The 22769-nt window shown below is 40.2% G+C and overlaps 1 protein-coding gene across 2 annotated transcripts in view; it reads right to left on the bottom strand.

Moving 5' to 3' along the window:
- Positions 1-15497: 15497 nt before the first annotated feature.
- CREB5 (cAMP responsive element binding protein 5) overlaps positions 15498-22769 on the bottom strand; it is a 390225-nt gene continuing 382953 nt past the window's right edge. For both annotated transcript variants that reach the window (XM_064290105.1, XM_023544323.2), the window contains one exon: positions 15498-22763. In XM_064290105.1, the coding sequence (XP_064146175.1) occupies positions 22600-22763 (164 nt within the window). In that variant the 3' untranslated portion in view covers positions 15498-22599. The remainder of the gene's footprint in view (positions 22764-22769) is intronic.

The raw sequence follows: 22769 nt of genomic DNA, 5'->3' as shown, positions 1-22769 counted from the left end.
CTGCACCAACCTCACAATCACTGCCAAGCTTGAGCCCACTGCTGCAGCCACTGTGTCAATCCATCACATTAAGGGTCTTCCTCTTTTACACTGACCCTCTACTTTTACCAAGAATGATGCTCTTCTCTAGGGACTGGTCCCTCCTAATAACATGTCCAAAGTATGTGAGATGAAGTCTCACCATCCTTGCTTCCTAGGAGCATCCTGGTTGTACTTCTTCCAAGACAGATTTGCTCATTGTTTTGGCCATCCATGGTATATTCAATAGTCTTCGCCAACACCGTAATTCAAAGGTGTCAATTTTTCTTCAGTCTTCCTTATTCACACTCCAGCTTTCTCATGCATATGAGGCAATTGAAAGCACCATGGCTCGAGTCAGGTACACCTTAGCCACTTGAAACAATGCAATGAACTTCATGAAGGCTTTTCTCTCATGATAACTGATCACCTCGTAAAAACAGGACCTCCTCCGATTTTCTGTTGATCAGAAAATGATCTGATCTCTACTGAACAGTTAGACTCATTGTGACATTCCTAGATGCATTTTAGAATAAGTGGCAGTAGTCCCGTAACCAAAAACGTTGGATTCTATTCCCAAGAAAAGGGCTAATTGACTGTTGGAATTCCTACTTATGAATTTTATTTATTAGGAGAAGGAGCTCGCTGCTGTTTAAAAACATTAAAGTAGGCATTCAATATGGATAATATTCCCCCTGATGGAGATCAGACATATAAATTAGGACTGAGCAGCATCCTTGGATGAAAGAATGGTCTGGAGCAATGTTGGGGTCAGTAGAGAAAAAAGAGCAGAAAAAGGCTGAATTAGAATTATTAGCAGAGACTGTGTTTCATGTGTGCGTGAAACCTGCTTGCATCACACAGTACTTCTGGTCTTAAAGCTTTTGGTTCTGTTGCTTCTACTTCCTTGTTGTGACTCAGGTTGCCAAGCCAAGGCCATCTGATGGAATAGGTTCTGTAAAGCAGGAATTTTCAAACTCTAATGTGCCCATCAGTCACTTGGGGATTTTATTCAAACTATAGATTCCGGTTTAGTAGGGCTGGTGGTGCTTGAGACTGCATTTCTAACCAGCTTCCACACAAAAACTCATGGCCATCGAGTTGATTCCAACTCATAGCTACCCTGTAGGACAGAGTAGACCTGCCCCATAGGGCTTCCAAGGTATAGCTGGAGGATTCGAACTGTCGACCTTTTGGTTTAGCAGCCGAGCTCTTAACTGCTGCACCACAAGGGCTCCTTACCAGCTTCCAAGTGATGCCAACATGGCTGGTCTGTGGTCACCAGAGCCAGCTTCACAGATGTGCACCAGTACAGCCATGCAGGATCCCTCGCCCTCAAGGGGACCAGAGCTTGGAGTTTAATGCTCTGTGGTCTCTGACTTTGTGTTTTGTAAATGGGACGATGGAGCATACACAGAAGGCTTAGAGCCTCAACTCATGTGCAGCCTACCATTGCCTCCCCTCTCCCCAGGACTGGTTCTTTCTCTGCTCCTCCCCAGCTCAACTACTGCTGCCACCTTCTTTCTCACAGCAGCCTGGGTGCAAGCCAGGGGAGGGGCTGGGTCACTCATGAGTCAGAGTCACCAGGCACCTGTGAGGGGCTACGCTTGCTAACTGAATATATTCATGCCAGAAGGAGCACAACATTAAATAATGATAGATAGATGCTGTCGAATCAATTTCTACTCACAGTGATCTTACATACAACAGAACAAAACATTGCTGGGTCCTGCCTCATCTTGTGATTGCTGGCATGTCTGAGTCCATGTTGCAGCTATTGTGCAGCTAGTGTCTCCCATGCCCTCGCTGACCCTCTACTTCACCAGACATGATGTCCTCCTCCAGCGATTAACCCCTCCTGATCAATTCAAAGCAAGCAACTTAGACAATGTTCTGTTGTGGTCTATAGGGTTTTCACTGGCTAATTCGTAGAAGTAGATCACCAGGCTTTTCTTCCTAGTCTGTCTTAGTCTCAAAGCACTGCTGAAACCTGTCCAGCATGGGTGACCCTGCTGATAATTGAAATAACAGTGGCATAGCTTCTAGCATCACAGTAACATGCAAGCCAGCACAGTAGACAAACTGACAGATGGATGGTAGGTAACATTAAATGCCAAGTAAAAAAGACCATGACATGTTGAGAGGCAGAGAGAGAGGGAGGGACCCTGGAAGAAAGGGAACAGGTTTTTCCTGCTTTTTGAACAAACAGCTCCACGCTTTTCTTTTTCACAGGGCCCAGTAGATTCTCTAGATGGCCTTGCCAACTTTTGAGTAGCAAAGCTCTAAAGCATCACACTGCTGTCTTCTGATTTATCCTCTTAACAACCATGCCACCAAACATTTGGTCAGCTTCCATAACTGCTTCTACATACTAAGCCAGGGGTTTTATGTTTCCCTCCCCTTGTTCTAAGTGGTCCTGATACATTCTAGTTAGTACGTGGAGGTTATTTCACAAATGATCCTTTGCTATTTTTCAAACCTTTAAGACAGTCAACTTCTTCCTATGCTAAATTGTTAGTCAGTCTCCATTTTTCAAATAAATCTCATGCTAACTAGTTTTGGAGTTTCGAAATCAACTGTAGTTTTCCGTACCTTACCCTTGATTCTGGGCCACAAAGATGAAACAGGGCACAGCAGGCGGTGTTCCTCGTGGCTGCCATTCCATTGACTCACTAGCCCTCCCATGAAACGGAATGGATGCCTAAGAAAAGAATAATACGTGGTGACTCTTTTTGCATGAACATCCCAGCTTTCTTCATTCACACAGTTTCAATCCTTTTCAATGCCTGATGGGTGTTCAACCCCAGTGAGAGATCAGGATAGCTCAATACATTTTTATCAAGTGCCGTCTGTATTTAAGGCAGTGATGAGGATGACAGTCCAGTGTCTCCAGTTGCTTATAACCCAGAAGAGAAACCCGAGTGGGAGGGGAATTGCTTGAGGTGAAGACTGAACTTGAGCGTTCTTCTACTGGGTGACTGAGGCAATGTGGCTGGTATCATGGCCACCACAGTGCAGAGCTCAGGATTATGGGGTAGGGCCTCTTCCTCCTGATCCTTTTGGAATCCTTCCAACTCTCTGGCTTTCCACATCCACATTAGGCAAAGAGATCTAGCTATTTCCGTGGAATATGCAACTTTCCTGAACAGTTCCTACAGCCAATGCAATCACTGATAATGTTTTGTAGCTAGTGTGGGGTAAGTTCAGGCTTCTTAACCTGCAGAACTTAACTCACTTTTGAAAAAGTAACATTTCCTAAGCTCTGTACTGGCATTTAGCTAATGTCTCATAGACACCTCGTGAGCTATGTATTATTGTCCCTATTTTACAGATGCAGAAACTGAGGCCTTGCAAAATTAATCTGCCAGGCTAAGCAGCCAATGACAGAAACGGCCTTTAGGCCTGGATACGCTAACTTTGTGCTTTGTGTACTTCCTATGGACTCGCAAGATTAGTGCATTAAAATCAAAATGGTCCTCAAGGCACTGCTTATTTGCAATTTTTACTTTTATTTTTCCTGATGAATTCATGCTGTATCTTATTGTTCAGAAGAACTTAAAATTTCTTTAAAAAAATACATAAAGCTAAGTGACTTTGGGGATTGGTTTTGGAAACTCTCCAATCTGAATGGAAACATTTTAATCTCTTATCAGTTACTGCTATTTTGATTTAGTCAAGAAATGGCCCAGGCACAATAGCGTAAGGGTCATCATTCCATCGTTAATGTTTAACGCACGGTGTTTGGATTTAGAGACTAATGTTGTAGTAACCAGACCTTCCAAGCCAAAGTCCCTGGGATTTGAGAAGCCAGCTGTTTACCTAGACACACAAATTAGGCGGCCATTAACTGGGACAGTGTTGGAAGGATTTCATTCAAATGAACTAAAACCTCAGTGAGTAAAAAAAAAAAAAAAATTTTTTTTTTTTTTTGTAGCCAGTTTTAATTTACCTTTGCTGGCTAATTAAAGGTCATTTTCTTTTCCTTTCCTGTCTTACCTTAAAAGAGAGTTTCTTTATTTTGTTGCTCTTACAAGCCATGGTGGCACAATGGTTAAGCACTCAGCTGCTAATTGGAAGGTTGGCGGTTTGAACCCACTCAGAGGATCTGCGGGAGAAAGACCTGGCAATCTGCTCCTGCAAAGCTTATGGCCAAGGAAACCCTATGCGGCCGTTCTACTCTATCACATGCTATGAGTCAGAAATTGACTCGAGGGCTCCCAACAACAACAACAATATGGACACAATTTAGAGGATAATAATATATCCAATTCCCAGGGCTAATAGGAAAAACAAAATACTGGCCTAGAAGTCAGAAGATGCGGTGGGCAGTTTCCTCTGGGTGACCTTGAGTGAGGCCTTTGACCACATCGGGCCTCTGATGCCTCCCTGTGGAATAAGAAAGTTGAACTAGTTGCTCTCTAAAGGTTGCTTGCTGTTCTAAGTCCTACATTTGTAGAGCAAATAAGTTGTTGTCCGGGCTTGCTGTGAGACTTAAATGTGATAGAGCCCCTGAAACTACCTTGTAAACTGTAAAACATGGTGCATGTGTAAGTTATTGCTCTTAGACCAAATTATTGTGTATTCCTAGTAGACCAAAGCAGAAGAGCAAATGGCGCTACGTTTCTCCTCCCTTCTCTCTCCCAGCCTCCCTCCTCCCTACCAGCCTCCCTCCCTTCCTTTCTTCCTTCATTCGGTATTAGTCAGACTAGGTTAAATGCCATTAAAAAAAAAACAAAACAAAACTCAGTTGGTCAACTAAATGAAAGTTTATTTCTTGTATCCACAAACTCCAGCTTGGATATTTCCAGCCAGTCAGCATTCCTGGGCACCTCTCCTACGTGGGGTGACTCAGGGACCCAGGCGCCTTTCATCTGGGGCTCCTCTGTCCTCTAGGGCTTCTCAGGCCTCCAGAGCCTCAGAATCCTCTGTGCAAGCCTTGCCTGCTGAGTAAAGGGAGAGTCTGGAAAATCTCGCAGAGGTTTTAGGGGCCATAACTGGTTACATGGCTCCACCTAGATATAAAGGTCCTAGGAAAGGTAGTCTACCTGTGATTGCCCAGGAGGAAAATGAAAGATTTGGCAAACACATAGTATCATCTTGTCCAAAGTTCATTCATTCACCAAGTATTTATTAAGTTGTCACTATATGTCAAGTGCTATACATGGCACTGGGGCATGGCAGACTACTTTCTCCTTAGAGAGCTTAATTCTAGTGGGAGATACATATGTGTGAGTATGTGTAGAATATGTAATGTATGTAAAATATCTATTTATTATTGATTCTGAGATTAAAAATAATATCACAAGGAAATAATACATTTTTTGAGAACTTGCTATGCAGAAATCATCCTTCTAAGGGAGATGATGACTATATATACATCAATATATATACGTGTGTATATATACACACATATATATGGAGCTCTGGTGGTGCAGTGATTAAGAGCTCAGCTGCTAACCAAAAGGTTGGCAATTCGAATCTACCAGCCGCTCCCTGAAAATCTTATGGGGATAGGTGTACTCTGTCATATAGCGTCGCTATGAGTCAGAAGCTACTCAACGGCAACAAGTTTATATACGTACATATGTTGTTGTCAGGTGCTGTCAAGTCACTTCTGACTCATAGTGACCCTATGTACAACAGAATGAAACACTGCCTGGTCCTGTGCCATCCTCATAATCCTCGTTATGCTTGAGCCCATTGTTGCAGCCACTGTGTTGGTCCATCTTGTTGAGGATCTTCCTCTTTTTTGCTGACTCTTCACTTTACCAAGCATGATGTCCTTCTTCAGGGATTGATCCTTCCTAATAACATGTCCAAAGTATGTGAGACAGTCTCTCCATCCTTGCTTCTAAGGAGCATTCTGGTTGTACATCTTCCAAGACAGAATTGTTCGTTCTTTTGCAGTCCATATTGCAGTTGATATTCTTTGCCAGCACCACAATTCTTCAGTCTTCCTTATTCATTGTTCAGCTTTTGCATGTATATGGGCCAATTGAAAACACTATGGCTTGGATCAGTCTTCAAGGTGCTTTTTTTTTAAAAAAAATTTTTATTGTACTTTAAGTGAAAGTTTGCACATCAAGTCAGTCTCTCATACAAAACATTATCTACACTTTGCTGTATACTCCTAGTTGCTCTCCCCCTAATAAGATAGCACATTCCTTCCCTCCCCTGTGTTTCCATACCCATTCAGCCAGCTTCTATCCCCCTCGGCCTTCATATCGCCCCTCCAGACAGGAGCTGCCCAGATAGTCTCATATGTCTACTTGACCCAAGAAGCCCACTCCTCACCAGTATTATTTTCTGTCTTGTAGTCCAGTCCAATTCCTGTCTGAAGAGTTGGCTTTGAGAATGGTTCCCGTCTTGGGCTAACAGAAGGTCTGGGGACCATGACCTCTGGGATCCCTCTGGTCTCAGCCACACCATTAAGTCTGGCCTTTTTACCAGAATTTGAGGTCTGCATCCTACTGTTCTCCTGCTCCTTCAGGGACTCTATTGTGCTCCCTGTCATGGCAGTCATTGGTTGTAGCTGGGCACCATCTAGTTCTTCTGATCTCAGGCTGATGTAGTCTTTGATTTATGAGGCCCATTCTGACTCTTGGGCTCATACTTACCTTATGTCTTTGGTGTTCTTCATTCTCCTTTGCTCCAGGTGGGTTGAGAACAATTGTTACATTTTAGATGACTGCTTGCTAGCATTTAAGACCCCAGATGCCACTCTCCAAAATGGGATGCAGAATGTTTTCTTAATAGTTTTTATTATGCCAATTGACCTGGGACATCTTTGCTATTTAACACTTTAAAAAGGTCTTTTGTAGCAGATTTGCCCAGTGCAATGCATCTTTTGGTTTCTTGACTGCTGCTTCCATGGGTGTTGATTGTGGATCTAAGTAAAATTAAATCCTTGACAACTTCAGTCTTTTCTCCATTTATCATGATGTTGCTTATTAGTCCAGTTGTGATGATGTTTGTTTTCTTTATGTTGAGGTGTAATCTATACTGAAGGCTGTGGTCTTTGATCTTCATGAGTAAGAGCTTCAAGTTGTATTCACTTCCAGCAAGCACGATTGTATCATCTGCATATCAGAAGTTGTTAATGAGTTTTCCTCCAATCCTGATACCCCATTCTTTCTTCATATAGTCCAGCTTCTCAGATTATTTGCTTACAGATTTAATAGGTGTGGTGAAAGGATAGAACCTTGGCGCATGCCTTTCCCGACTTTAAAACCACGACGTACCCCTTGTTCTGTTTGAATGACTACCTCTTGATTTATGTACAGATTCCACATGAGCCCAATTAAGTGTTCTGGAATTCCCATTTTTTGAAATGTTATCCATAATTTGTTATGATCCACACAGTCAAACACCTTTGCATAGTCAATAATACACAGGTAAACATCTTTCTGGTATTCTCTGCTTTTAGCCAGGATTCATCTGACATCATCAATGATATCCCTGTTTCTGCTTTCTCTGCTGAATCCGGCTTGAATTTCTGGCAGTTACCTGTCAATATACTGCCGCAGCCACTTTTGAATGCTTTTCAGCAAAGTTTTACTTGAGTGTAATATTAATGATAAAAATAATAAATATTGTTTGATAATTCCCACATTTGGTTGGATCACCTTTCTATGGAATAAGCATAAATATGGATCTCTTCCAGTCAGTTGGCCAGGTAGCTGTCTTCCAAATTTCTTGGCAGAGACGAGTGAGCACTTCCAGCACTGTATCCGTTTGTTAAAACATATCAGTTGATATTCTGTCAATTCCTGGAGCCTTGTTTTTTGCCAATGCCTTTGGTGGAGCTTGGACTTCTTCCTTCAGTACTATCGATTCCTGATTATATGCTACCTCCTGAAATGGTTGAATGTCAACCTATTCTTTTTGGTATAGTGACCCTGTGTATTCCTTCCATCTTCTTTTGGCACTTCCTGCATCTTTTAATATTTTCCCCATAGAATCCTTCAGTATTGGAACTCGAGGCTTGAATTTTTTCTTCAGTTCTTTCAACTTGAAAAATGCTGAGCATGTTCTTCCCTTTATATATACATATATATGTATATATATATATATAGTCCCTGGGTGATGCAAATGGCTAACTTGCTCAGCTGTTAACTGCATGCTCAGTTGCTAACTGAAAGGTTGGCAGTTCTAATCAACCAGAGGAGTCTCAAAAGAAGGGCCTGGCGATTTACTTCCTAAAAGTCAGCCACTGAAAACTCTATGGAGCTAAGCTCCACTCTGACGCATTGGGTCACCGTGAGTCGGAATCAACGGATAACAACTGAAATATATATATATAAATTTAATATATATGATATATATAATAACATACAATAAATACATTAATTTAATCTTTATAGCAGCCCTATGAATTAGGTCCTATTATTTTCCTCATTTTGAAGATGAGGAAACTGAGGCACAGAGAGGTTAAGTACCTTGCTCAGGTACTGAAGACAGCTGGAAAGTAGAGGAGCTATGCTACAAATACAGGCAGTTAGATGCCAGAGCCCACACTTACTTGCCACTTTGTGAGTATGTACCTGACTGGAGAGAAAAGTTATCTAGCTGTATCTTCCTGATTCTCACCCAAAATTAATTTGCTGAGAACTAATGAATACATGAAACAGAATGTGTGAAACTAATTTGTAAACTAGAAAACACTACAACTATGTGTTGCTTTTCCGAACCACTCCCTACCTCAAAATCTTTGATATTTTCCTGTTACCTATGGATTCAAGTTTTTTATTTATTTTTATGGATTCAAGTTTAATTCCTTAAACCTTCCCCATCTTTCAGTCAGTTCCCTCTTCATGCCTCCTAAGCCCCACCACAAATCACACCCCAGGATATGTCCTGGCTATTCTTGGCCTTTTGTGTGCTCAATTTAAGTTTCCCAGTACCATGAACTGGGGAAGTCCTGCTGTTTTCCAAAGCCCCATTCAAATACGTCTCCTGGTGAGGGCAGTACTAGCTCTAAAATACCTTTGTGTCCTCTGCAGTAGTAGAGCACCAAACCCATTGCTGTTGAGTTGATTCTGATAAGCGTAGTAAGTGCGAAGTAAATGCTTGGGAAATTAAATCAAAGGAAGAAAATGGAGGAGGTGGGAGGGCCATAGATAAGACAAAATTTAAGGTGATCAATGATGACTCAGTTTCTCCCATGAGATGCAGATAGGACATTGTGCAAGACATTGTTCACTTGCAACTCTGTTCTCAGAGGCTGGGAGGTGGCAAAGAAGCAGCAGGAAAGAGTGCAGCCATCCCAGTGCAGCCAGAATGTTGACAAAGGTTTCTATTAAAAATGGTGTTATGTTTAATTGTTGTATTAAGACATATCCCTGGTGAAAGAGGCCATGTGTGGAGAGGCTTCAGTTAATCGGTTTGTATAGGTGACCTAGTCGTAGCATACCCCAGAATGAGAGCTAAGAAATAAGCACGCATGACTAACCAATGGCCTGCCATAGAGTACAACAGAAACTCATAACCCATTGTGGCAGACACTGTTCAGCTGCCTAGCTGCCACCCATTCTCCATTCTTCTTGGCTAGAGGAACCTCAGTGTGCGTGGGATGGCAACATACTCAGCCTCTGGAGATGAATGGTGGATGTTCTCAGCCAGTGCTTCTGAACATTTTTCATGACTTGACACATAAAAAAAAAAAAAAAATTTTTTTTTGACACATAGAAGATGATAATATTTGTAGGGCATGCCGTGAAACTGGAGGGAATTTGGAGCCTTCCAACTGGGGCTTGGAGAAAAAACGCTGTCACATTCTCTTTGTATTATATGATTATGATAAGAAAAGTAAAATACAAGTATTTTGGAAGGTATAAGTTATTGATTTTGGGTAAAATTTCCAAATAAAATATTTCAATTTTTTAAAATGAGAAACTCTACAAACCTAATATTTAATGTCAGGTTTTAAGCATGAAATGGCTAAATATAATTTCACACTCTGCTTTCCACTGATGATCACTTCAAATTCTCATCACAGTTTTCTCTACACAAAGAGGTGACTAAAAAAAAAAAAAAAGATCATATTTTGTTGTTATTAGTTGACACTCAGTTGGCCCCTGACTCATGGCAACTCCACGCACAATAGAACAAAACACTGCTCAGGCCTGCGCCATTGCCATGATGGGTGGTGAATTGGACCTTTGCAATCATAAGGTTTTCACTGGGTAATATTCAGAAATAGATCTCTAGGTCTTTCCTCCTAGTCTGTCTAGTCTGGGAGCTCTGCTGAAATCTGCTCAGCATCATAGCAACATGCAAGCCTCGATTGACAAAGGAGTGGTGGCTGAAATTTGTAACACTGAAATGTTTTTAACAAAATCTAACATTTCTTTGACAAACGTAAGTTAAAGTTTCACGTGGTAATATGAATGGATTTAAAATCCAGTGAAACTTTTTCATATCAACTATCCTGAAATCATCATGGTTTAGTTTGCAGAATGTGTAGTCAGCCTGGGTAGATTGGACGCCACTATACTGGTGTGTCTGCTGCACATCAGCAGAAGTTTTGGTACATGCAAAGGCTGAAATTGGGGGTGATTAACCAGAGATGGGCTCGCTAAACCAAATCCAAACCAAACCCATTGCCGCAGAGTCAATTTCGACTCATAGCAACCCTATAGGACAGAGTAGAATTGCTCCATAGAGTTCCCAAGGAGTGCCAGGTGGATTTGAACTGCCGATGTTTTGGTTAGCAGCTGTAGTGCTTAACCACTACGCCACCAGGGTTTGGTGGGCTCACTAGGAGCCCGTATTTTTCTTCCCTGGTTCCCAATCCCTAATGACCATACTTGAGCTGTGCACACTCCTCCCACTGATATAGAAACCCCTCCAGCAGCTCTTCAGGCCCCTATCCTTGTAGACCATTGCATGATCTGCAGCCACTGCTGTGGTGCACGCCCAGGTAGACCAACACCTCCTTGGCCTCACCATGCTCAGTGCATTGCCACAGAGTAGCAAGTACTAGATGTTGCTCCCTGTGCTTGCTACCTGAGGGGACCCCAGGACAGGTCATCAAACACCACTCTATTAAGGTTACCCTCTAAGGAGCTCTGGAAAAGCATGTGTATAGCCAATGACAACCAGCCAGAAGGTTCAGCCACACCGAGAAATGAAGGATCGGTTTTATATGGTGTAGCAGGTTGTATAGTGTCCCTAGAAAATTTATGTCCACCTGGAACGTCAGAATTTGACCTTATTTGAAAATATGTTCTCTGCAGGTATAATTAGTTAAGATGAGATTATACTAGAGATTAAAGTGGGTCTTAAATCCAATGACTGGTGCCCTTATAAGAGGAGAGGACAAACAGGGACACATAGACATAAAGGGAGGAAGGCCATGCAAAAGATGGAGACAGAGGTTGGAGTTGTGCTGCCACAAGCCAAGGAATGCCAAGGATTTCCAGAAACCACCAGAAGCTAAGGAGCAAGGAAGGATTCTTCCCCTAGAGCCTTCAGGAGGAACATGACCCTGCCAACAGACTAAGAAATGTGGCATGAGGAGTGGGTCACAGAATCTCTTGTAGGAGTCAGCTAGATGGAGTGGGGCAGAAGGAGGGAGATACTCTCCCGAGAAGGGGGTGGTGTTGGTGCTGGGCAGAGTCCCGTAGGAGGCCACCACAGAAATAACTCCCACTTCACCCTGCGTATGTTTATACTGACAAAGGTGACAAAGAAGGAGCAGACATCTGGGTTAGTTTAAGGTCATATAGGAAATCAATAGGCAATTTGGTATTAAAATGCAGAACTATTATATTCTCTTTTAAGCTATTGTTCCAGCCTCCTTAGGAGCAATTCTCATTTCTTTCTTGGAGGCTTGTTGATAAGAGCTGCCCTGTTTCCTTGTCAAGTTATTATATGATCGTTACTATAGTACTTGCATGGAATTTTGGGAAGGGTGTTTCCTAAACTCACCATGGAGACATTCTGCCAGTCTCCTGCCCACAAACACACTGGAGTCACCTCTGGAGATTATAAAGAAAAATATGGAAATAATCCTTCCTGGAAAGTATTATCTATCTGTTTAGAGCAAGAGGTTGAATATATTACAAAACAGGACAATGTAAAATCTTGCTCACGCTTGTCGATGGTTGATGTTGATATTTTGGCTATTATGGTCTACAAGCTGGGTCATAATACGCAGAAATTTTTCAGCTTGGTAGAATTAATTTCGTCTTGACTTTAATGAATATTCTATTTGTTTCAATTAAACAAGAATTCAATAACCATTTAATCATTCATTCGTTCAACAGAGATTTGTTGAATAACTACTGGATGTTCAACTCGGTGCTGGTCTCTTCATGGTACATTTATCTATTGGTGTGTTTTAGGGGTAAATGACTGGGCTTCTGTGAAGCAGTTTTGGAAACAACAACTATTTCCCTTTAGTAATCGTTTGCTCTGCAGAGAGAAGTAAGGGCATTAAATACACGTAACCTTGCTTTCCCAGACATAGTTGATTGAACTAAGGATAAAATCCTGACCCCATGTGGTGAGTCAGATTTTCTCTCCTGGGAAAACAGAGTAGAGACAGGCTGAGTGTTGGGTGTTTGAACTGGAAGACCATATACATACTGAGGGCTTCACTTTGTATCAGTCAAGATAGTCCCCCATAGACGAAAGCAAGTGTACCAACCAGTTTGCAGAGACAAAGAGGGAAGCAGACATACAGCAGAGCAAAGACCATGTGCTCTCAAGTCCAGAGAGAAGCCAGAGAGATTGGTTGTTTAATGACTTTCCAGAGGCTTCCTATGAGAATTACTGTAATGCCTGTTGGGCTTCATGACGTTCCTCTTCTATCCTTTTAAGAAATCGCCTTGCATGTGAGCTTTGAATAGTTGTCTCTTTCTTTAAGAGAACCCACTCCGATTAGAAGGTGACTCAATCAAGATCAAAGTCAGAGAGCCAAATTTAAATAGGAAATGCTCAGTTTAAGATAACTCGAATGTAACAGCAGCATATCAAGTACGTATTCTGTGTAAATGCTGTAGGAGCAATCAATTTTACATACTCAGAACAATTTTCTTGTTATAAGAGCACTGAGGAATCAAAATGTGTTCTGAATAAATTAGGATCTTCTTCTTGGATTAATTTAAAGGAAGACGTAGGCAGCTCGCTTTCTGAGAAAGCACAAGTGGCTTATTGGAGAACTTTTGTAGCCGTTGGGTCTATATTATAGTAATAATGGTTTCAAGATTTAGGGAGATTTATGGAAGATTTCTAACAGATGCTAGGATTCAGCATCCGAATATGATGTAAGCAAGACACAGTGTCTGACAACATGTAAGATGAAACTGTGGTTACTAAGAACACCATGGCTTATATCTAGGTTTAAATATAACCATTTTCAATAATAAAAATAATGTTTTACTAGGTCTACTAGCTAAAAGGCAACTATATTTTCAGTTGTTGTAACTTATCCTTTTATACTCTCTAAGCACCTGTCTGTCAATTTGTCATACTGTGGTGGCTTGGGGGTTGCTCTGATGATGGCAGCTATATCATTGGTATTTCAAATACCAGCAGGGTCACTCATGGTGGACAAGTTTCAGCAGAGCTTCAAGACTAAGAGTAGGAAGAAAGGCCTGGCGACTTACTTCCAAAAATTAGCTGATAAAAGCCCTATGGATCCCAAGAGGATATTGTCTAATATAATGTTCAATGATGAGACCGCTAGGTTGGAAGACACTCAAAATACACAGTGCCTGCAACAATGGCCTCGAGCATACCAACAATTGCAAAAATGGTGCAGGATCAGGCAACATTTTGTTCTCTTGAACATGGGCTCACCATGATTAACAGCCTACTCTACGGCCACTAACAACAACAATAACAATAACAAGCCATTAAAAAAAAAACTATAGCAACAAAAAAAAAGTAATTTCTAAAGTGTGCAAGTCTAACACCAGAATCTATATATTTTTTAATCAGTCCTTTTTCCCTTTTACAGTCTAATTTTCATGACTGGTTTGGTAAAGTCAGCATTGCTGGCATGGGCATAGGTCTCACAAAGTAACTTTGTTTCAGTTACTTTAAAAAGGGCCTAACCTGCTTCAAAATACTGCTATATCCTAATGAAGTTGCTTAGGTCTCAAAACACAAGGCAGGTTGACTTGATTAAAAAAAAAAATGTTGGAGAAGAAAATATATAATGACTCAATATATTCAGCTCTGCACAATAAAAGTGTGATCAAGTAACGAATCAATAACCAACCACAACAGCAAATGCAGGTCAAAAGGAAATGATGAAGCTCTAGGGAGACTCAGGGATGAATGGTAGGATAGAGGTTAGAGTTGTCAACATTCAAAGTGTGAATGTGGGACTGTAAAAAAAAAAAAAATTTTTTTTTACCAATAGTAATGGCTTTTGAAATTGCAAATGAGGGTGGGATGGGCACGAGACAGACTCTCTTGGGAGCTATGAGTATGCTGAGCAGTGTGGATGCAACAGATGGGATTGCCATTAGAAGAGCAATCATTTCCCCTCAAATTGTTGGTTCTGTCCCAATTTCAAATATCTTTCCCAGGGTCAGGCTCTGTGTCAGATGAAATATCCTGGGACTTGAATTTAAAATATGGCTGCTGTGGCCACAAGGATCAGGTGGGTGGACCGAAGTGTTTTGAGAACAAGGGAGAAGATAGAAAAGAAAGGACAACTTATTCACTCCACAGATGTTTATTGTGTGCCCATTGTTCTGGATCTTGTGTCATGAAGGTGAAAAGAAAAATAGAAAATGTCCTCACTCTCATGGAGCTTACATTCTAGTTTGGGGGAGACAGACAATAAAAATAAACAACTAAATATAAATTATGTCAGAAGGCAGTAAATACTATAGAAAAAAATAGTCTGGGCAAAGCAGATGGAGAATGAAGAGTGTGGGTGATGCAATTTTATATGGAAAGGTCACCTCCGCCACCACCAGTTGCTATCAAGTCCAGAAGTAGATCGCCAGGCCTTTCTTCCAAGATGCCTCCAGATGGGTTCGAATTGCCAACCTTTCCATTAGTAACTGAGTACTTAACCATTTGCACCACTCAGGACTCCGTAGGATGGTCAGGGAAGGCTTAACTGGGAGGGAGACACTTGAGCGAGTGAGCTATGCTGCTATTTGGTGGAAGGATATCCTTTGCAGAGAAATAAACAGCACAAGGAAAAGCTCTCATGTGGATGGTGCTTGGGATGTCTGAGGAATCTTTGAGACATTAATGGAGCTGTGAGGAGTGAAAGGGGAGGAAAATAGAGGAGCTCAGAGAATTAATAGGGCAGCAGATCATATGGGGCTTTTATAGAGCTTGGTAAGGAATTTGGATTTTGCTCTGAGTGAGGTGAAGAGTCTTTGAAGGGTTTTGAGCCATGGAAGGACATGATCTGACTTCCATTTTCAAAGGCCCCTGCCACTGCCAGTTAGAAGATGCTTGCAGTAATCCAGGGGAGAGGCTGGTGATTTGGACCAGTGCTGTAACGGTAAAAAAAAAAAACCAAACCTGTTGCCGTCGAGTCAATCCTGACTCATAGTGACCCTAAAGGACAAAGTAGAAGTGCCCCACAGGGTTTCCAAGGAGTGCCTGGTGGATTTGAACTACTGACCTTTTGGTTAGCAGCCGTAGTTCTTAACAACTATGCCACCAGGCTTTCCAAACATTAAAGTTATTGATAAATGGTTGAATTCTGGTCTTGCTGATGGATCAGATATGGGGTAGAAGAAAGCAGGAAAAGTGAATAAAAACAATAAAAGAACAAAAGCAAGAGAAGGAAGGGAGGGAGCTATCCAGAACGTACATCAAAAAGGGTAATTAAGACTTGACTCTCTGGATGGAGGTCAGGAAAGGAACCCCATAGTTTGATTGCCTGAGTAGCCAGCATGTGATTCTTCATTCCTAGACCATACTGGAACAATGAGCCTTCACTGGCTGTATTTCTTGATGGCTAAAATCCACTCACCCCTTCTTGGTGCAGCCAACATGGTGAGTGAATTAGACCAGCTGGGAAGCTGGATGGAAAAGGTGGTGGGGTGGAGTGATGGTTTGTGTAGGAGAAAGTCTTACCTCCTCTTATCCCTAGATAACAGTGACCCTAAAAAGTGGCATGAATGAGACTGTGTGCAAAAATACGTCATTAACCCCATTCTCCCAATCTTATCATACAAAGGTGCCATATATTATTTGCATTTGAGTGCTTTATTAGATTGGAATTGCAGTGATATTATTAACATCTGTACAAATGCACAAAATCTTGTCTCTTCTTGCTATAAAGAGATGTAAAAATCTGACCTAGTTGAACAGTCTTAATGAACTCATTGTCAACTGGTAACAATAAATGTGTTCACAATGCGACAAAAAGCTTAACATAAAATTAAACATATTAAATGCTGCAGCAAGTATTTACACGTATGTACCCCCCAATTTTTTTCTCCTTCCAATAAGGAAGGTGGTTGCTTTACAAATAGACAAACACACACAAACGCTTTGTTCTTTACAATTACAAACAACCCCAAGTCTAGAACTTAAAGTGACAGCACCTTTTTTGGGACTTCATTTTAATTAACACTTTGCACAGTGTTAAATTTTTTTTTAATTATATTTTTTGGACAGTATATTCCAGTTGTCTTAGAACCTTGTGTTTTAACTGAGCCACTTTTCAGGTCCTTATCAGAAGATCCCAAACCCTATGTCCCCACCAGGGAGAATACTTCAAGCTTATCTTTTCTCCAAGACAATTCTCAAAGGCAGACCTGATTCAGCAGAACCTCGAAGGCGAGAGGGTGAGGGGATCTTCTTTTCTATTGACTGGCTGGCTGGGAAGGGCCTTTTCTCTCAAACTCCCTCCTCTTCAGCACTGCCGATACCTTTTATTGTCTCCCACAGTGTCTGTAACACTGGAATTCTACAGGAGCAAACTAGGTTCTGATGAGTTTATTGTGCATAAGATTTTAACGACGTATTTAAAGCTAATTTATTCGGGTTCCACATTCTCAGTCCTGAGGCTAAAATGATTCTGTTTTAAAAAAAAAAAAATCAATCATATAAAGTTCTATACTATGAAACTCAATGTAAGAAAATCTTAAATGGCCTCGAAAAAGCTTTCTAGATCCTGGCTTCTAGTGAGCTAGACATTGTAAGTTGGTCTAAACATAAAAGTTCATAATTATTGATTCTTCTCTGATGATAAGCTTGGAAAGGTATCAGAGCGCCACTTAAGAATATTAATCTTTTAACAAATGTTGGCAATTTGGCCTCACCTCCTCTCCCTCTTCAGCTTTTGTTTAAATAGGATTTTTTTTTAAATAGACAATTTATAAGGAAAAAATATATAAACATTCTTTAAGCAATTTGGCTATAAGCATTAGGTCACTGAAAAACGCCACAAGAAATAGTAAAATATTTTGAAAGGACATGCACTTTTTCATTTTTTATAACTTGAGCTAAAATCTTATTTCTTTGTGTGTTTCTTTTGGTATTGGATTTTATTTGTAAGTTTATTGCTTCTATGTCTTCTTTAGATTATAATTGTAAAATAGAGGTGCTGTCCCTAATTATGTTACAAGGCAACATTGCATTTTTGAGACCTAGGAATGACACGGTTAGGGTCGCTGTTATTTCAGCTGCTTTAGAGACACTATGGCTAGTACAACAGTCAAGCCTGCACCACGGCGCACGAAAGATGAAGTCTCCTGGCTTATTCAGGACACTTTGGTTCAGAGGATGAGATAGAAAATTCTTAAGCCTAGCTTAGCTGCTGCCTCACATCTTTTGCATAATATAACTTTTTTTTTTTTTTTTTTAACATGCTATGAATAAGAGGATAAAGAGTATAAACCATATAGCGTACTGGCTCTTCTCCTTGGCATTCTCGTAGCAGGCTTCATCTAAGCTGATGTGAGAAACAAGTCTGAGCTAGGCTACTAATGAATGCATGTAAATGTACCTGGTGCAAATATTCTGAAAAGTATTTTAAATGATGCAGCTCAGAGCCTTAGAGGGGCGGCAAGGGCGTTGGGTGGGGGGACGGTAAAGGCAAGTTTGAGGAGAGGGGAGAGGTGAGAAAGAGAACAAGAGAATGGGAAGGGACCACAAAAGCTAAAGTGCAATTTTAAAATATAAATTATTTGAAAAGCAGAAAGGAGATTCTAGATTGCTACTATTCTTATAGGCATGGTTTTATTCAAATTTAAATGGGTGGTTTCCTTTCCCTTCTCACATATACTGCATAATGGAGTTTGAATGACTTAAAGCTACTGCACATTGTTGGGGAGGGGACAAAAAGAACACTAAAGACGCTGAATAGTGCAAGGCATTCTAGGAAATTGGATGGAGAGAAGCAGAGATGAAGCTGTTTTTTACACTTTTACAAGAAAGTTGTTCCAGTTATAATTACCGATTCCCTTTAGCTGAACTCTGCTTCCTAAATAAAAGGGCTTACTTCCACAGTGAAAAAAGAGTAATGTTTAAAAAAAACTTCAAAATTTTAGTTTACATTTTAGTCAAAATGCAGACTAAAAAAAATAACTCACAGAGCCACAAAAATTCTGGAAATTTCTGTGCATAGAGAGAGATCTAAGCAAACATTCTACCACGTGATTGAGAGTAGGTGTTTGAGACCCTGAAAAATGAAGAAACGCACAAGTAGAGTAGTTTACTATGAACTAACACTTTAAAAACAAGTAGATCCTACAGAAGAATAGTGTTCAAGTGGAATGTTTAAAAATAACATTTATTAATAAATATCTTATAAAATTCTAAATTAATAGATTCCTGTTCAAATTTTGCTTTGGTCCTTGAATTCCACTGTATACATACATACATACATATATATATATATATATTTTTTTTTTTAGATGGTTTTTATTAACCAGCACATTCTATCCTAACTGGATAGCTAGTTTTATAGCAATGACTGATGCTTGAAACTCCCCAGCCAAAGGTCTTTTACTGCAGCTGGTTTATGATTTTAATGCCAAGCTCAACTAATGCACTAAAATTTATGCAACAGGCAACAACCACCTGGACATTCACCACTGATGCTTCTCTCTTCAGAATATAGAATGCATTTTATTTCATTGGCTGAATAGGCTCCAAAGAACATTTGCTCCAAGTGAATCACCCTAACGATTATAACTCACACTGCCATGGCCCACAGACTACTTGTCTCCCACAGGCAGTGTTAAGACTCTAACTTGCATATATTGGCTTGGGGATAAGAGAGGGATGAGTGTAAAGAGAAAACATCTGACTTAATGCCAGACTTTTTAAAATCTGTATATTCATTCATGGCTAGGATTTTCACGATGTCTGTTCTGGCATCATATGTTGAGAAATGTATCAAGGAGAAACAATTAAGATGTGGACGCTTCAATTTAGATGAAGGTTCACCCAGTAGAAATGCTATCAAGTAGAGCGATCTAATTTGTTCAGTCCCATCACGTAAGGCAGGGGAGGCACCATACAAGGTCCCAGGTAGGCTGGCAGTGATTTCAGAGGCAGGTCCTGCCGATAACCAAGAAACCACACATGATTGGAAAGCGGCAGCAGCATGCAAGGCCTTTCCTCCTTAGGATTAGGGTTCTGAAGATCATTACAACCGGCTGAAAATATAGATGGGTAACCCAGTAATGGATCACAACAGAATATAGTACTTGGCCCAGGACAGGGCAGTGTTTTGTTCTGTTGTACATGGGGTCGTCATGAGTTGGAGCCAACTAACAATAACACACTAAGTGGTCACAAGAGGGGAATGTGGTAGAAAGGAGATGTTCTGCCTGAATGGCAAAAACTATAGAGCAAGAAAAAGAGATTTTCCCCCAGACAGATGATTCTGGAGTTTGGAAAAGTCTGGACCTTTAAGTGAAATACTTCATATTGATAAGCCGATTGTTGGATTTGGCCAATGAGCCTTCGTCTTTGGGATTTCAAGGAGCACTGACAAATAGCTGGCCTCTTTCATTTAGTGTATTTCCACACTGCTAATGAACATACCTAAAGGCCCTGAGTATAACAAGAAGACAGTTTATTCTAATTATATGTTTAGGCCGGTTTGCTAACGTGTGTGGTTGGCTTGCCTACTTAGCATAAAAAACAGACATAATTGAGCTATATATAATACACATCAGTCAAACTGTCAAGTTGCTGAATTAAGGAAACTCAGGCAAGTTCTTAACTGCAGAGGCATTCAGTTTAACAACTAATCGTTTTAATCAAGAGGTGGAACAGAAGTAAACTAAACCACAATTTTAGTATCAGGTCACTCCCTGGACATCCTGATAATACCAGTGGATTAAAAAAAAAAAAAATCAATTTCATTAAGTGCTATGCATGCAGTAAAGAAAGAAAAGTTTTTGCTTACTAAAAACAAAGCTAAATGTAAAATAAAAATTCAAAAACCCAAACAAACATTTCAATGCACTCTTTTTCCTTTCTTTTGGAATACAGGAAGCCCTAGGGAGGAGTTTTTGAAAAAAATTACTTGTAATTTCAAAACAGAGATAAGAAGGTTAACTTGTCTTTAAAGCTAAGCCTTAAACATTTCTTAGGAAGCCACAGTCAGGATAAACTTATTATTCAGCTTTTTACGGCTGGGATTTAATTTTTTTTTTTTTTAACTATGAATTCAGTATTTAAAATACTTGAAAATGATATGTTTGCCTAAAATATAATAGAAAATCCTTTTGTATTTTTTTCTTTTTATTTATTTTCTTCTTTTTTTTCTTTTTGTTTTGATTCTTAGACCATATACCTAAGTCATGATCTTCGCTGGACATTTCTTTTGAAAGCACTGGATACATGGAAAGACTGCTAATAAATACTGATTTAAAAAGTAAGTTATTAGATAAACTGAAGCTGGTTATAAAAATCATGCTTTCATTACCTTCATACTTGCTTTTATTTCCCTCCAAAATAGAGTCTTACACTATAGTGAGAGAAAAACCAAAACACATCCTTCCTTTTTCTGAACTCTTATAAAAGCTACTACACCTTTTGTAAAATACCCTTCTTTAAAAATCCATGGAGACACACACACACACACACACACACACGTTAGGCGATCAAGCATTGAAATGGAGATGAAACACCAGCACCTGTCTAGACTGCTAGAGGGCAATATCAGCCCCTGTTATTAGTGAGATGCAATATTCATCAGCACAGAATGGCTTGTTCTGAGGAGGCACAACTGTGGTTTGGGGACTATCTGCTTTTTACAATGGGCAAGTCCATGTAAGTTGTTGAAAAAATAAATTAGAATTACTTAGAAGAGTAGAGTAGCCTGCGCCTGCCCGTGGGGTTCCTTCAACAGCCAAACAGCGCTTGAATGGTTGTGGGAAGGCTGGGAATGCTGGGTTTTCTTTTGTTCTTTGTTGCCCCAGTAGTTAATCTCCTTCCACCCACCATAACAGCAAAGCTGGTTCCATAGGCTTAAGAAAATAATAATCATCAATCTAGATTAGCAGCTGATGATTGAACAAGTAATTTGTGTAGTGAGTAGAACCCTTCTGAATTATTATACAGCTCATGGATTTTCAATCTTATAGACAAGCCATATAAAACCAGTTGTAATTCAAGGGAACGATGTTATAGTCCCATATCATAATGTGTGCTTTCACACCTGAGGCTTACAGAGCTCCCGTCCCTTGTTTCTCACAGCTGGCATTCAAGAGTGCTTCACCTGTAGCTACACCACCTTTTATTTGCTCTCATTATTGAAAGTATTAAATCTGGCACATTAAACATCTCCTGGTTTCTATTTTGTAAAATGTAAGAGTCGAATGAACCCCAGCTGTGTGTTATGGGCAAGGAAAGTAATGGCCAGGTTCACACTTTTTAGAAGTTTTTTTTTTTTAAAAAAAAAAACATGATTTTCTTCTTTACATGCAATGCTAAAGGAAAAAAAAAAAATGTAAAAGAAGACAGTCCAAATGAAGAGTAAAAAGTGAGCTCAAGAAAAAGTGGAAATGGAAAGGAAAACTAGGTATTCAAACAGGTTGACCAAAAGAAGGAGGAGAGGTGGTGAGATGCTTGGTGGTTTGATTTGAACATTAATGGGTCTTATAATTTTTTTTATAGTGAAAGACAAAAAATTGTGGAAAAGGCTCCGTGTTTATCTGAGATACTGGTGACGTAACTGCCCAACTCAACACATATTGTGATGTCATTGGACTTCTCATCCAGTCACCTTGGATGGGTCTTACTTGACATCTAGGTTTGCCTCGTTTTGGCTAAAAGCTGAAGATTAACAAAATTCACTGTTTCAGGCAAAGGGTTGGATTGGTAAGAATGAAACCATGACTATATACAGAAAGAGTTCAGTTTATAAACAAGTAACTGGTACCAGAAAATTGGAGAAAAGCACCAAAGCATTTCCCAAGCTGATAGGTATTAATTGCATAACTCCCTTTTTTTCTTATATAACTAAGTAAAAAAGACGACATTTCCATAATTATTATAAAAATGAAAGCCAGTCTTTGAAGGGCTGAGGAGTCTTCCAGGTTGGAGTTAATTCTACAAATGCCCTTAAAAGAAAGGACACACGATATGCTACAGCTCCTTTAGGAGGCTAGGTCTGACCCATGGATTTTAAAGAATCGGATTCAGGTCTGTTCTGTGAGTGGTGAGCTGACTGAGGGTGGAGCTTCCTACGACCTCGCTGACAGACGAGGAAGTGGTGATGGTGTTATGCTGGATGACTTGCTGCTGGGAGCAAGCTGGGACAGGGCTTGCAGGAGGGCTGCTCTCTGGACCTAGAA

Source organism: Loxodonta africana, chromosome 8 (genome assembly GCF_030014295.1).
Source record: "Loxodonta africana isolate mLoxAfr1 chromosome 8, mLoxAfr1.hap2, whole genome shotgun sequence".
Lineage (NCBI taxonomy): Eukaryota > Metazoa > Chordata > Mammalia > Proboscidea > Elephantidae > Loxodonta > Loxodonta africana.
Note: the sequence above shows the minus strand (reverse complement) of the source record. Positions and strands in the feature narration are given on the sequence as shown.